This window comes from Eumetopias jubatus, unplaced genomic scaffold, assembly GCF_037043125.1.
Source record: "Eumetopias jubatus isolate StellerSeaLion01/CBP00866 unplaced genomic scaffold, mEumJub1_p1.0 scaffold_2, whole genome shotgun sequence".
Classification (NCBI taxonomy): domain Eukaryota; kingdom Metazoa; phylum Chordata; class Mammalia; order Carnivora; family Otariidae; genus Eumetopias; species Eumetopias jubatus.
Window position 1 is genome coordinate 200802972 of NW_028274808.1, and position 13053 is coordinate 200816024.

General features: G+C 50.2%; 1 protein-coding gene across 7 annotated transcripts in view; it reads right to left on the bottom strand.

Annotated features, from left to right (window-relative positions):
- The window catches only part of FAM193A (family with sequence similarity 193 member A), a 160315-nt gene that overhangs the window by 29485 nt on the left and 117777 nt on the right, over nt 1-13053 (bottom strand). For all 7 annotated transcript variants that reach the window (XM_028088200.2, XM_088021253.1, XM_088021254.1 and 4 more), the window contains 3 exons: nt 12216-12467; nt 2382-2580; nt 1121-1393 (listed from right to left, as the gene is read on the bottom strand). In XM_028088200.2, coding sequence (XP_027944001.1) covers nt 1121-1393; nt 2382-2580; nt 12216-12467 — 724 coding nt within the window. The remainder of the gene's footprint in view (nt 1-1120; nt 1394-2381; nt 2581-12215; nt 12468-13053) is intronic.

The window sequence follows — 13053 nt, forward strand, 5'->3', positions numbered from 1 at the left end:
GGCCTAACATCTGGCGGCTGCACTCACCCTGAACACCTCAGCACGAGCCCCGGGGGTCCCGACACTTCACTGGGTGACCGCATCCAGGATGTGTGCCGTCCACGTGACATTCCCACTCCGTCCCCCGTCCCCCGCACAGCCCCTGTAACTCTTCCCCAACCCGGCCTCTTCTGACCCTTCTCCTTCGGTAACACTGACATTGCCTCAGCTGAGCACAGCTGCCCACCAGTCTGGGCTTACGGTGTTACGTCAGAGTCAGCAAAGACGTTCTGGGCATGACTCCTGCAAAGGGTATGTTGGATCCTTCCTGCGTGACTGCCTAAGAGGCCCCTCATCATGTGAGTCTGTTCCATGATGGTGAGGCGACATCTGATCCGTGGGCAGGTGATCCGCCAGTCACCTGCGGGTGCTGCTCGTTCCCCAAACGGATATCCACTGTTCTCGACGACCAGTGGGGACGCTCACCTGGACCAACGGTCACCCTGCTGGCTGCACAGTGGCCTTCTGTCTGGCATGTCTATCACAGAGCAGCTTCCCTACCCCCAATCTCCTTTCTTAACACCCAGGGGATTCTTGACCCTGTGTGCTGTCGTCCATCCTGTTATTCTTTCCGATGCTCCAACTGCCCTGACTTTGGCTAGTGAGTGCCCTTAGAGCCAGCTCCTGTGTGCCTTTGACCTCTGCTTCCAGACCCCTGCTCCCTGTGCTCATGCCAGCGTGGGGAGCCACACCCCCTGCACACCACAGACGCGAGTGGCGGCAGGGGCTGCACCCCAGGCGGGCCAGCAGCCCCATCAGCTCACTCTCCACCAGGCCCCTGCTTTCAGAGGACTAAGAATTCCTCCGTGTGCCCCGAGAGCAGTGACCTCTTCCTCTCACAGAGTGACAGGTCCTGAGAAGAAAGGCAAGCCAGCGTGGCAAAGCCCCAGAGGAAGTTCGTGGGGCAGTGCAACCCGGGCCCGACTCCCAGGGGACGTGCTGCGTGCGAGCATTCTCCAGCGTTGATTACTACACCAGGCCTCCAGCCACGCCAAGGACAAGGCGATCACAGAGATGCTGCGGAGGAAGCGGCAGACTCGCTGAGCAGCCCCGAGGGTTCCCGCAAGCTGGTGGGCCTTACCTATGGAAGGAGGCCTCTTGGACGACACTTTGAACTGGCTGTTGCTGGACTGCACCGTGGTGGCCGTGCAGGACACGGAGGAGGTGGCTGACGACGTGGCCATCACAACTTTGTTTGCTTCCATGAAAGCATCTTGGAAATTATACAAGCATTTCTTTTTTGCGACGTTTTTTTTCTCCTTGCTCTCGGAAACTACAGGCGTTTCACCGCTAGACGGAGGCGGAAGGGCTTCGGGTCTTGTTTCTGAGAGTGTTGGTCCTAATATGTCACTCCCTTCAGAGAAGAATGGGAGAAGTAAGGCTTCTAGAAATGTGTCGCTAAAACCTAAGGGACGTCAGCTGACTGAACTCCTGACACTGGGGCTGCTACCGGAGCTGGGACTTCACTGGGAGGATACAGGTCAAACAGTTTTTCTCCAGGAAAAAAAATGTATTGAGCACCTACTATGTGCCAATCCCGTGCTAGGTGCTTCCCAAAGTGATTTTACTTGTCTTAAAGCTACTTTCAGAGCTTGGTACTATTAGTCACATCCTGAAGATAGAGAAACTGAGGCTCAGAGAGGCTAAGCAACTTGCCCAAGGTCACACAGCTAGTAACCCACTCCAAGCACAGATGTCAAGTGTAGCCTGCTTTTCTGAGCACATGCAGGGTGTGGGTGTGGGGCCACCGTGGGCTCTAACCACGTGAAGACAGAGATAAGGGTGCAACCAGCCCCTCTTCAGGTGCACCTTTCCCTGCGCCTGAAATGACAGCTGTACCTGGGCAGCCGAGAGCTGGGAGGAAGGAGCTTGTTAGAGGGGACAGACCCCATGTAAGGTCAGTCCAGCACCAGGAAAGGAACAGAAGTCACAGCACTGAGGTGGACGGTGGCATAGCTGCAAGGGCCCTGCACACTAGGCTGAGTGGCTGCCACCGTTGTCTGAGCACCACTGGCAGAACACCAAGGCCTGGAGACAAGAGGCTCAGCAGCGCTGGGGCACGGGGAGATCCACCGTGCGCAGGGCCCCGGACAGCCCGCTGTGCCGGGAGCAGCCTCAGGGTGCCAGCACCTTGCTTTGCTCCGTCCGGGCAGTGGGACTTGGCTGGCGGTGGACGTGGGTGGCTGGGGCAGCAGGACGAGGCCGAGGAGGCTCCCAGGAGTGGCGGAGGCGGGAGACCGACTAGCCTAGGGCTTCTACTGGGGGACCGCGGTAAGAGAGAGAGCAATCCGCCCAGCTCAGGTCATTTTAAACCTTTAAGAAAGTTTTAACAAGTTCCTTACCAGAAATTGTATCTGGCAAGAAAGTGCCAGGATTCCAGTTCTTATCATTCATCACTTCTGATCCCCAAAGACTTATAAATTTAGAACTATTCCACTCTGGAGTATTCCCAAAACAGCTTGGATAAATATGGTCTTGAAGAGATGCATTGAATACCTGATGCTTATTTGTGTGATTCTGAACAGGTGCTGGCGGTAAAGCCTACAAAAAAAAATGTTCTAATCACTTATCAAAATTCATATTCTGCTTATCTATGTAGTTAAACTACAGACAAGACAACCCATGACTGAAAACCCTGTGGGGCCACGCTCACTGTGGGCGGACATCCCAGGCTGAATGCGTCTCGCAGAGCGCGGACTTGCTCGGCTGTCACACTATGTGTGATTGCTCACATGTGAACCAGGCGTACATTTTCAAAGCCGCTGATGCTACAGGGCATCTACCAAACAGACTTGAGACAACTCAGCAGCTTACAGCATTCCTCGCTTGGCACAGTCTACGTGTGGCTCGCCTGCGTACGACTTGCTCCCAGAGCTTAGTCTCATCTGACATTCTAAAGATCACTGCTAAAAAGTCAACTCTGGAATCACTAATAAAAAATGGTAAAGCTCTTAAACTGTGTCTCACACCTGGGCCAAGTGCTGTGCACGTCTAAGGAACTGTGGATTTTACTGGAGCCTGGAAGCAGCCCCTGGGCCCTGCTGGGGCAGACTGCTGTCTGAAGACACCGAGGGAGGGTGGCTGGGTCCACACATTCACTGAGTGACTAGCTGCTGGCTGCCCCCTGCACAGCCTAGGCGTCCTGGGCCCCTCCCTCCATCGGCCCATACTGCCAGCCCCGGCCTCCACCGCCTGCACAGACAGGCCCCGCGTACCCCGCGGCTCACGCCGGCCTCCTCCCAGTCCTCTCCCTCACAGCAGCCAGAGTGAGCTTTTGGGGAGGTCGGTAAGAGTGAGTCACTCCCTTGCTTGGGGTGCACCGATGTCTTCCCACCACTCTTCAGATAAAACTGAAAGTCCTTCCCATGGCCTGACCTACCCCTGACCCTCCTGTTCCCCAAGCTTCTGGGCACAGGATTTCCCTGGGTCCTCAAATCCAAGCTCCTTCTTGACCCTGAACTTTCCTTGTGCTGCATCCAGTTTCCAGAACATCCTAACCGCAGTCCATAACCTTGCTGACTTACATTCATCCTTCAGGCCTCAGCCTCAATGACCCTGCCTCAAAGAAGTCATCACTACCGCTGCCCTCACCATCCAGCACCCAAGACCAACGTGGGCTTTTACATTCAACACACCTCAAATCCACAATTTTCCCTCTTAGCACTTATCACAGTTATAATCCAAGACTCACTGGTCGCCTGCTGGTTGAAAATCTGCCTTCCCTCAAATGAGTCCCGGCTCTGCTGCCCCCAGCACTTGTTGATGCGGGCACACATCTTCCCCGCCCAGCAGCACCCACTGCGACGGGCCCCCCCCCCCACCCCCCAAGTGCCCGCAGAAGCTACAGGCCTGGTGCAGGGAACACCACCTGGGAATCTCATCCTTGGGGACACAGGACTGGGCCCCGAGTGCCGTGAGGTCAACTGGGAGAGTTCGGGGAGGGTTCCCAAGAGCAGAACCTGAGAGGCTGGCTGGGGCAGAGCTCAGGGGGGAAGGGGGATGGCGCCACGGACAGCTGGACCCGGCCGGACAGGCTGCAGGGCCTCGGCCTGCAGGGGAGAGGCCAGCACAGGAAGCGGTCAGCCAGGGCCTGAGAGACAGGAGGCAGTGGTAGGGGAGCGAGGGGGGTCCGGGGCCGTCAGGACAATCGCTGGGGCTATCGGAGCAGGAGATGAGGCCACAGTCCCTGGGAGGTGTGGCCAGTGACAAAGCGGGACGTGAGCACCAGTCCTGTCCTCAGCCTTCGGGACACACAGCCTGATGGGTGTGGACGCTAGCTCCCCGTTTTACTAGCTGTGTGACCTCAGGCAAATTACTCAATCTTTTTGTGCTTTAGTTTTCTCATCTGTAACTTGGAAATACGGATCTCCAGGGGTTGTGGTAAGACTTAAACTGGACAATGGGTTCAAGTGTGCAGCACAGTGAAGGCTGAGGGGGACCATCACCACTTTGTAAGACTGGTCCCGAGACACACAGCAAGCCCGCCCTGCCCGTCCTGGGTGCAGAGAGGAAGCGGGGTCACTCGCTCGGGCAGCTCAGCACACCTGCTGGCCTCAACGCGCTCAGGGAGGCGGAGGGTGAGAATGGATGGCGTGGACACACAGGCTATGAGACAGGAACTAACAGAGGTCTGTGCACCCAGGATCGGGGCGGGAGCCTAATCTAGTTGTTCCAGCAGGGGAGCCCCAGGGCAAAGAGTGAGGAAACCAAAAAACCGTATTTCTACAGACACCAGTTTCCACAAAGGAGTGACAAACGAAGAGCTGCTTTGCTGCGGAGCAGTCGATGGTAAGTGACAACTAAGGAGAAGGGATTCTCAGCGTTGAAGACCTTCCGCTCAGGGCAGAGACACCCAGCAGGCAGAAACCAGCCTCGCGGGCCTTGCACAGCTGAAGCACAGTGGGCTCCGAAGCGCCTCACTGCTTCCCAAGGCCCTCCCACCTCAGGGCTGCCAGCTGACTGCCCTCAGCTCCAGGGAGCCTGGCTGAGAGCCGGGACCGGCCACCCACACGCGTCCAGAGAGCTTGTGCGTACCCTTCAGAGCCCGACCCGGCATCACCGCCTCTGCAAAGCCACCCGACAGGCTCTTTCAGCCACCCTCCCTCTTCAGCGTGACTCCCCTACTCTGCAGCGACAGCTGCTCCTAAGGGACACCGTGGCGTTCTGAGGTTCTGACTTGATTAGACTGCGAGATCCCTAAAAACAGGAACCAAGGTTCCCTGGTTTGTATTTTGCTAGCATGTAGCACAGGGCCTGGCACATACTGGATGTTCAATAAAGGCTGAACAGACTTAGAGGGATGAGGGAGCACAGCTGTAAAGCTGTAATACTGAAAACGTAACTTAAATTCACTTCACACACTTCTTCAGAAGCCCATTTTCTCAGAACAGCAGGTCCAGTTGTAGAGACCAAGGGAGCAGCGGGTCCGTAACAATCAAGGAGCGTTTATGTGAATGCTTTCCCACAAGATGGTTACTCGACTCAACAGGTGTGGGCTTCTTTTAGAAAAATACAGCCCCTGTCAACGAGACCATTCTGGGCCATGCCTCACAAGCGATTTAGGCGTAGAATTAGTCTCTCAACACGTGGACAATGCTGTTGAATTAGAACAGATTTATTTCACTCTATACAAATCCACATGGGTTCATGTCATGGAAGTTTTTGAATGGTTCTCCGCTTTGAGACAAAAGTGAATCACAGGAAAGTAAAAGTTTTGCTTTAAAGAGGAGCTCAGACAAATACACACTAACGGATGCCTTCTGAACACCTTCGGCGTCTATGCAGGAGCCGGGAGAGCCAGGCTCCACCGCACACCACCACCTCCACCCTGGACACCGTGAACACGGCTGCCAAACACAGCCAAGCGGGCAAAAGACCGAGTCACTGCACGCACGTGTGAGAGGGGCTGCCAACAGGCACATCCCATGGAACGGGAAGCTGGATGAGTGACTATTCTGTTTCTTCCGACGTTCTTCAATATTCCTGCCAGAGACAGTAAAGAGGCAAAAGCACCACGGTTGTTTTGGTCTTTCTATTTCTCAGGCCAGAAGAACTGAAACGGCCTCCAAAACAAAATACAGACTTAAGATCAGTGTGACCCCAACTGTGGTCTGTTTCTGTCCCTGTTTCCCACAGAGCTTTTTTCTCCCTCCAATTCCAGCCTGAACTGAGACTTGCCCCCCATGTCTGACTTCATCACTTCTGCAGTGGTTGGGCCTTAATCACCCCATGAGGGAGGGGACAGAGGCACATGGCCCAGAGCCACACGGGAGCCACTCTGCCGGCTCCACTCATCCGGAACTCACTGAGGGCCAGGATGTGGTGACCATTTTCAACTACTACTCATGCTCCCAGTGGAGAGTTCAAGACATCTTTCTACCTTCATTACCGGGCCCTTGGCTAGTGTGATGACTGCTTCAGAACGCGGTTTCCAGATGGAAACAACACAGCACTTGGAGCTGGAAGCCTTGGGCTTCTGAACCTGGCCCTGCAGTCGTGGCCCTCCACTCCTGGGCCATGTAGGTCAGTGGCTGGCAACGTGCCCTGTGAAGGAGCAGGGCTGGGGGTGGGGGCGCAGCCTGCCATCTCATGTATACTCTTCCCTCTGAGGCTGTGCGGGCCCCCTCTGCTTGGGCTCTGTCCAGGAAGGTGGACATGACACTCTAGATCCTAGAAAAACAGCACCAAACACCTCTGTAACAAGGTGCTGAGCCCTAGTGAAAGCTAGGGAAATCTTTCACAGAACTGATCAGAACATGGTGAGAAAAACAGGGCCAGGTGGAGGTGTGGGGAAGGGAGGACTGCCCTAAAGATGCACACACCATCATCACAGCGACGGGGGGCAGCAGTTCCGTGGTCCTTCTGGAGACTGTCAGGAGGAGTTCAAGGGTCCCAGGTGGGGTAGTACCACACTGGTACCTCAGCCCCTACTGAGGGCTTCGTGGTTCTCACAGAGTAAGATGAACAAAACATGACCTTGTGAAAAATTACTGTACATCCAAAGAAACAAGACACTCACAAGGAGCAACAACAACAACAACAAAACAGATTCAGATCCTCAAGGTTTCATTTAAACAGAGAACTACGTGTAAAATGCTTAAAGAAAAGATGAAAGAAAATGTGATCAAGGAATAAGAGAACACAAGAAGTTGCTGATATACATTAAAAATAAATTAATTAAAGCTTATAAATCAGAATCACAGCTGGAATTAAAAAGTCAAACTTAAGTGGCATGGGAGACACATCAGAATCGCTTAACTGGAAGGCTGATGCAAAAGGGGCTCTCTGGACAGACCGAGGGGTGAGGGGCGAGAAGACAGGCTCAGGATGCAGAACAGGGCGGGCAGGATGGCTGCGAGCAGACAGCATCACAGCAGAAGAGAGGAACGAAGATAAAAGGGCTCAGCATCATCAGACAGGGATTTAAAATGACGAAGATGATGAGGGCTCCATTTGAAAAAGCACACAATGGGGGCGCCTGGGCAGCTCAGTCGGTTGAGCATCTGACTCTTGGTTTCAGCTCAGGTCATGATCTCCAGGTAGTGGGATCGGGACCTGTGTTGGGCTCCACACTCAGCAGGGAGGCTGCCTGAGATTCTCTCTCCCTCTCCCCTGCTCTCTCTCTGTAAAATTAATAAATAAAATCTTTTAAAAACCAGCACACAATGTGCAAGAACAAACAGGTAATGTGAGCAGTGAGATGGACTAAGAACGAATAAAGAAAGCTAGAGATAAAAACACTGTAAGAGAAACAAAGAGCACTTTTGATGAACTAATCATCAGTGGATGGGGCACAGCCAAGAATCAGTGAGCATCAAGACATGTCAAAAGAAACTCCTCAAACTGAAATGCAAAGAGAAACGAGAATTTAAAAGAAAAAAACACCCAAAACTAAAAAACCACCACCACGGACACAAAATAGGACAAAACATCCAAGAGGTATGGGACAATTTCAAAAGATAGTTAAGAGGAACTGGAATACCAGAAGGAGAAGAAAGAGAAAAGAAAGAAGAAATATTTGAAGGAATATTGGCTCAGAGAATACCAAATGGTAAAAACACTCCCAAACCTACACTTAGGCATTTCATAAAAAAAAAAATGCAGGAAAGCAAAGACAAAACAACAACAACAACAACAAAACCCCCAAAAACCCTTGAAAGCAGCCTTGGGGGGAAGGGGGGAGGGAGGGTAGCCCTGAAGAATTACAGAGGACATCTGGTCAGAAACCATGCAACTAAGATTATTGAGTGAAATTTGTTTACAGTGTTGAAAGAAAAAAACCCCACCAACCCAGAATTCTGCATCCAGTGAAATTATCCTTCAAAGGTGAAGGAGAAATAAAGACCTCCTCAGACAAACACACACTGAGGGAACTCATCCCCAGCAGACCTGCCCTGCAAGAAACGTGAGGATGTTTTCTTTGGACACTGGGAAAATGATAGAGGTCAGAAACCTGGATCTGCATGAAAAAAGGAAGGGCGATGGGGAAGGCATGAGTGCGAGTGACGTGGACTTATTCCTGACTACTACTAGACCCACAGGATAACTGTGTGCAGTACGAGCAGTAACAATGTACTGGGGCCACTAATGAACAGACACAGAGCAGCAGCAAGGTCACACTCTCTGTGAAAAGGTACCCATACTAACATGAAGCAGAACACCGTTACCTGAAGGGGGACTCAAGTTAGTTAAAATGCATATTCTAATGCAACTGCTAAAAACACTTTTTTAAAGTATAACCAATATGCTAAAGACAGGAGATAAAATAGAATCAGAAAACGCTTGACTAAAAGTGGAGAAGGCAGAAAAAGGAAGCCTCTGGTAATGAACAGAAAACAGAACAAAGGTTATTATTAACCTAAACACATCAAAAATCACTTTAAATGTGGCTAGTCTAAATATAAAAATGAAGACAGAGATTATCAGAGTATATTAAAAAAAACAAGGGGCGCCTGGGTGGCTCAGTCGGTGAAGCATCTGCCTTCAGCTCGGGTCGTGATCCCAGGGTCCTGGGATCGAGCCCCGTATCGGGCTCCCTGCTCGGCGGGAAGCCTGCTTCTCCCTCTCCCCTCCCCCTGCTTGTGTTCCCTCTCTCGCTGTGTCTCTCTGTCAAATAAACAAAAATCTTTAAAAAAAACTCAAAAGAAACTAAGCCCCACCTAGAAGTGTCTACAAGAAACCCACTGGGAGTATTAAGTCCCCTTTAAGTTAAAAGTAAAGAGATGGAAAAAGAGATGCGGTTCTAGTGCTAACGAAAAGCTGGAGCAGCTATATTAATTTCAGACACATCAGACCTCAGAGCAAGGAAGATTATCGGTGATAAAGAAGGGCATTCCATAATGATAGAAGGGTCAATTCCCCAGGAATGCATAACAATTCTAAATATTTAAGCACCGAACAACACGGTGCCAAACTGCGTGAGACAAAAACTGACAGGACTGGAGGAGGAGGAGGAGAGTCTGCTGTTGGAGTTGGAGTCTCCGACACCCCTCTGTCAGGAGCGGGCAGATCCAGCAGCAGGTCAGGAAGGACATCGCTGGACTCGGCAGCACCGTCAAGTCACCTGCACCTGGCGTACGAGTATTAGCCTGCTTCATCCAGCAGCAGCAGAGTGCGCACACTCTCAAGCTCGCCTGGCGCGCTCACCAAGACGGAGCACACTAACACACCCAAAAGAACAAAAGTCACACAATGTCTGCTCTCAGACCAGAGTGGAATTACAGGAGAAATCAGTAACAAAAAGACAGCCGAGAAATCCCCAAATATTTGCAAATAAAATTCCCTGCCATACAGTTTTAATTTTTGTCTAGAATCTCGTTACTGTATCTTTCTCCTGTAACTACTTTTAACTTTCAAATAACTTGTATCTCAACATATAAATTAAATGTATCACTGGTACAAAGACATTTGAAAACAAAAATGGTCTTCAAGTTAGTCTAAGTTCAAAAAAATTTTTTTCTATACTATTCATCCCAAGCATTTTAAGTACTAAATATTTACCCACAATGGCCAGAGTATGAATTAAAATAATTAGAACTACAATGACATACAGTCCTAAAGGCAACAAATGCCACCTCACCAGAGCAAAAATCCGGGAAGGCCTAGAGAACAAAAACACGGAAGCAGTCGAGCTCCATACGCACGGCTGCCCTCGGCGTTCAGCACCCAGCTCTGCCTCCCAGCCACATGTGGGGGATCCCACTGAACAAGCCGGCTCTGACATAACTGAAAACAAGTGTGTGTGTTCTCTAGAAGGGGCTTCTCCCAACTCCTATGGGGTTGTGAACACACCATGCATCAGGTATACCATGTATTCACAGTATGCAACTAAGTCAAACTAACTCAACACAAACTAATTTTGGAAGACCTGGCGAGTAACAGTGCAAGCCTGTCTAGAGAAACAAACATTTTTATACGAGATTCAAATGAAGTATTTTCCCAAATGCATCTCATTTTTCTAAATAAATGTGGCATCTAGCTAATGTATTTTAAATGCATCAGTGGGGTGCCAGGGTGGCTCTGTCAGTTAAGTGTCTGCCTTTGGTTCAAGTCATGATCCCAGGGTCCTGGGATTGAGTCCAGCATTGGGCTCCCTGCTCAGCGGTGAGCCTGCTTCTCCCTCTGCTCTTCCTCACTGCTCTCTCTTGCAAAAATAAATAAAATCTTACAAAATAAAATAAAATAAATGCATCAGTGAACAGTCCTGACATCAACAGCAAAGTGACTGAAATAAAAGCTTAACTAGCTTGTTCTCTGCATTGCCTTTCTACCCATGAATCCTCCACATCTATCTACTGGATTAAAGTTTAGAAGGTATTAAATATATAGATTTTATATACAGATGATATTCCCCCAAAATATTTTTCTTCTCCTTTACCCTTTTATGGACTACCCATAACATCCTGAGAAAAGGCCAAAAGTCAGGGGGAAAAAAAAATCAGTTTTTAACTGGAGTGTCCCAATAGCCTTTTGGAATAATCAATTTCACTACTTTACTTAAAGATGCTTAGGAACTGATTCTCGAATAGTTTCTACCAGCAAAGACATTATAACAACATTCTGTACTCTCTCCTAGAGGTGGCTCCCAGGGAGGAGAAAGCAGTTGTATTCAGAATGGACAGCTTCCCCATCCGTACATTCACCCAGAGGGAAAGAGGCCATAGAGACCAGGCAGACCATGAAGATATATTCAATCTAACAAAATATAAGCATAAATGTGGGCAGTTACCAAGTACTTATTGCAATAGAACATGACAAACTGATTCTATTCTATTCTAAATCAGTGGTTAGATGCCCCTCCCCAGCAAATAAACAACAAAGCCCACTGATGGGCTATATACATCCCACTTCACAGCAAACGCCCCTTGGGGGAAGAAAATGTTCCTGTAGTCTGAAAAAGCCCCTTTCATCCCATGTCCTCCTCCCAGTTGAGAATCACCGTTTTAAATAATAAATCTGTAGGGTTTGGGGAAAACTAAAAATTTCACTGCAAAGTTTAAGCTACGAAAATATAAGCATGGGGTTCTCTGAGAAGAACTACATAAAAAGCAAACCTTTTCTACATGCTCACTTCTCTGAACAGACTGGTCTGGGAGGCCCTTTCCTTTGTGCCTGGCAGCCGCCTCCCAACAGCCTGCACGGCTTTGCGGCCTTCTCTCCATTACGCTTAGGATTCCTCCTTTCAGCCTGTGCATTTCAACGAGCCCTTCGTTTTCGTGCTTAGAGAGCGTAATCATTTCAGACACCATGGAGCCCGGCTAGTGTCAGAGGACTCGTGCCATACTCACCACATCTTACCCAGGCAACATTAAGAAAAAGAGCCAGGCCCCAGGAGGCCATGAGGAAAGAGGTGAACTGGTGTCTGGGTGAGCAGAAGAGCTGGGTGTGCAGTTCCCCCAACTACAACCCGTTACACCATCACTTGGAAAACTCTTTATGTTCTAGTTAATTCTGAAGGAGTAAACCATGACTTTCATGATTGTTTTTACAGCTGTGAAGGTTCAAAATTCTGAGAGCTTAAGATTATGGTAAAAGGAGACATCTGCAGACCTTCCTATCAAGAGCAGACTTGGTCCTATCCAAGTTGCCAATTTATGGATTTTTGTTTGTTACAATATGCACTTCTTGTAAGATCTTAGTGACAGGTGAGCTTCCAGGCCCTCTCTGCCCTGACTTACCTTACTGTGTGTGAAGGGGGGCGCCGTATACAAGGTGGGGTGGATGAGAGGGCGGGGCAGGTGTGGGACCGCGTGCAGAGGCACGTGTCCGTGGATGTGGGGGTAAAGATGCAAAGCAGGGTGGGTGGGCTTCTCTGGGCTCAGGAACTGATGGCCTGGGGGGAGGGCTCCTGCAGTCATTGCTGATGCCGTGAGTCCGGAAGCTTCCTGTTTACAAACATGACATTCACAAGTGTTCGGAGCTTGTTCAGGCTAAAAGAAGAGAAGAAAAAAAAAAAAGCACCCGCTTATTTAGTGAAACAAAGAATGGTGTGAATTAAACTAAAGTCAGTCACATTCTGCTGAGCAGTTACGTGGCCACTACAAAGAGGACAGGGCTCACGGGACACCTCGAGTTGTCCAGAGCCTTCCTTGTAAAGTATAGAAGGGATCCCAGGAGCCTGGGACGGACAGAAGAGATGCACATCTCGCTCCCCGGCCAGGTGTCTACTGAGGTGGCAACCACACCCATCTGTGCCTGTGCCTGTTTGTGCAGGAACAAGGGGACTGGCAAGGGTGGCAGACGGGAGGGGGGAGCTGGGCTGAGGAGGACGGAGCTCTGGTGTGGGCTCCACGGAGTCACGCAGCTCATGAGTGGTTACATGGAGATGGTTACATGGAGATGCTGTGAGAGGCACCAGAGACGGGACTCATCGAGGGTGACATGAAGCAGTCAGTGGCTCCTCTCCCTCAAAACAAGGGTAAAACTGAAAGCAACTGTCAAAGCAACCATTTGAGGATCTGAAAATCAATCAAAGGGAAAAAGCAAATCAAGAAGTATTTATTCATGTCAATCTGC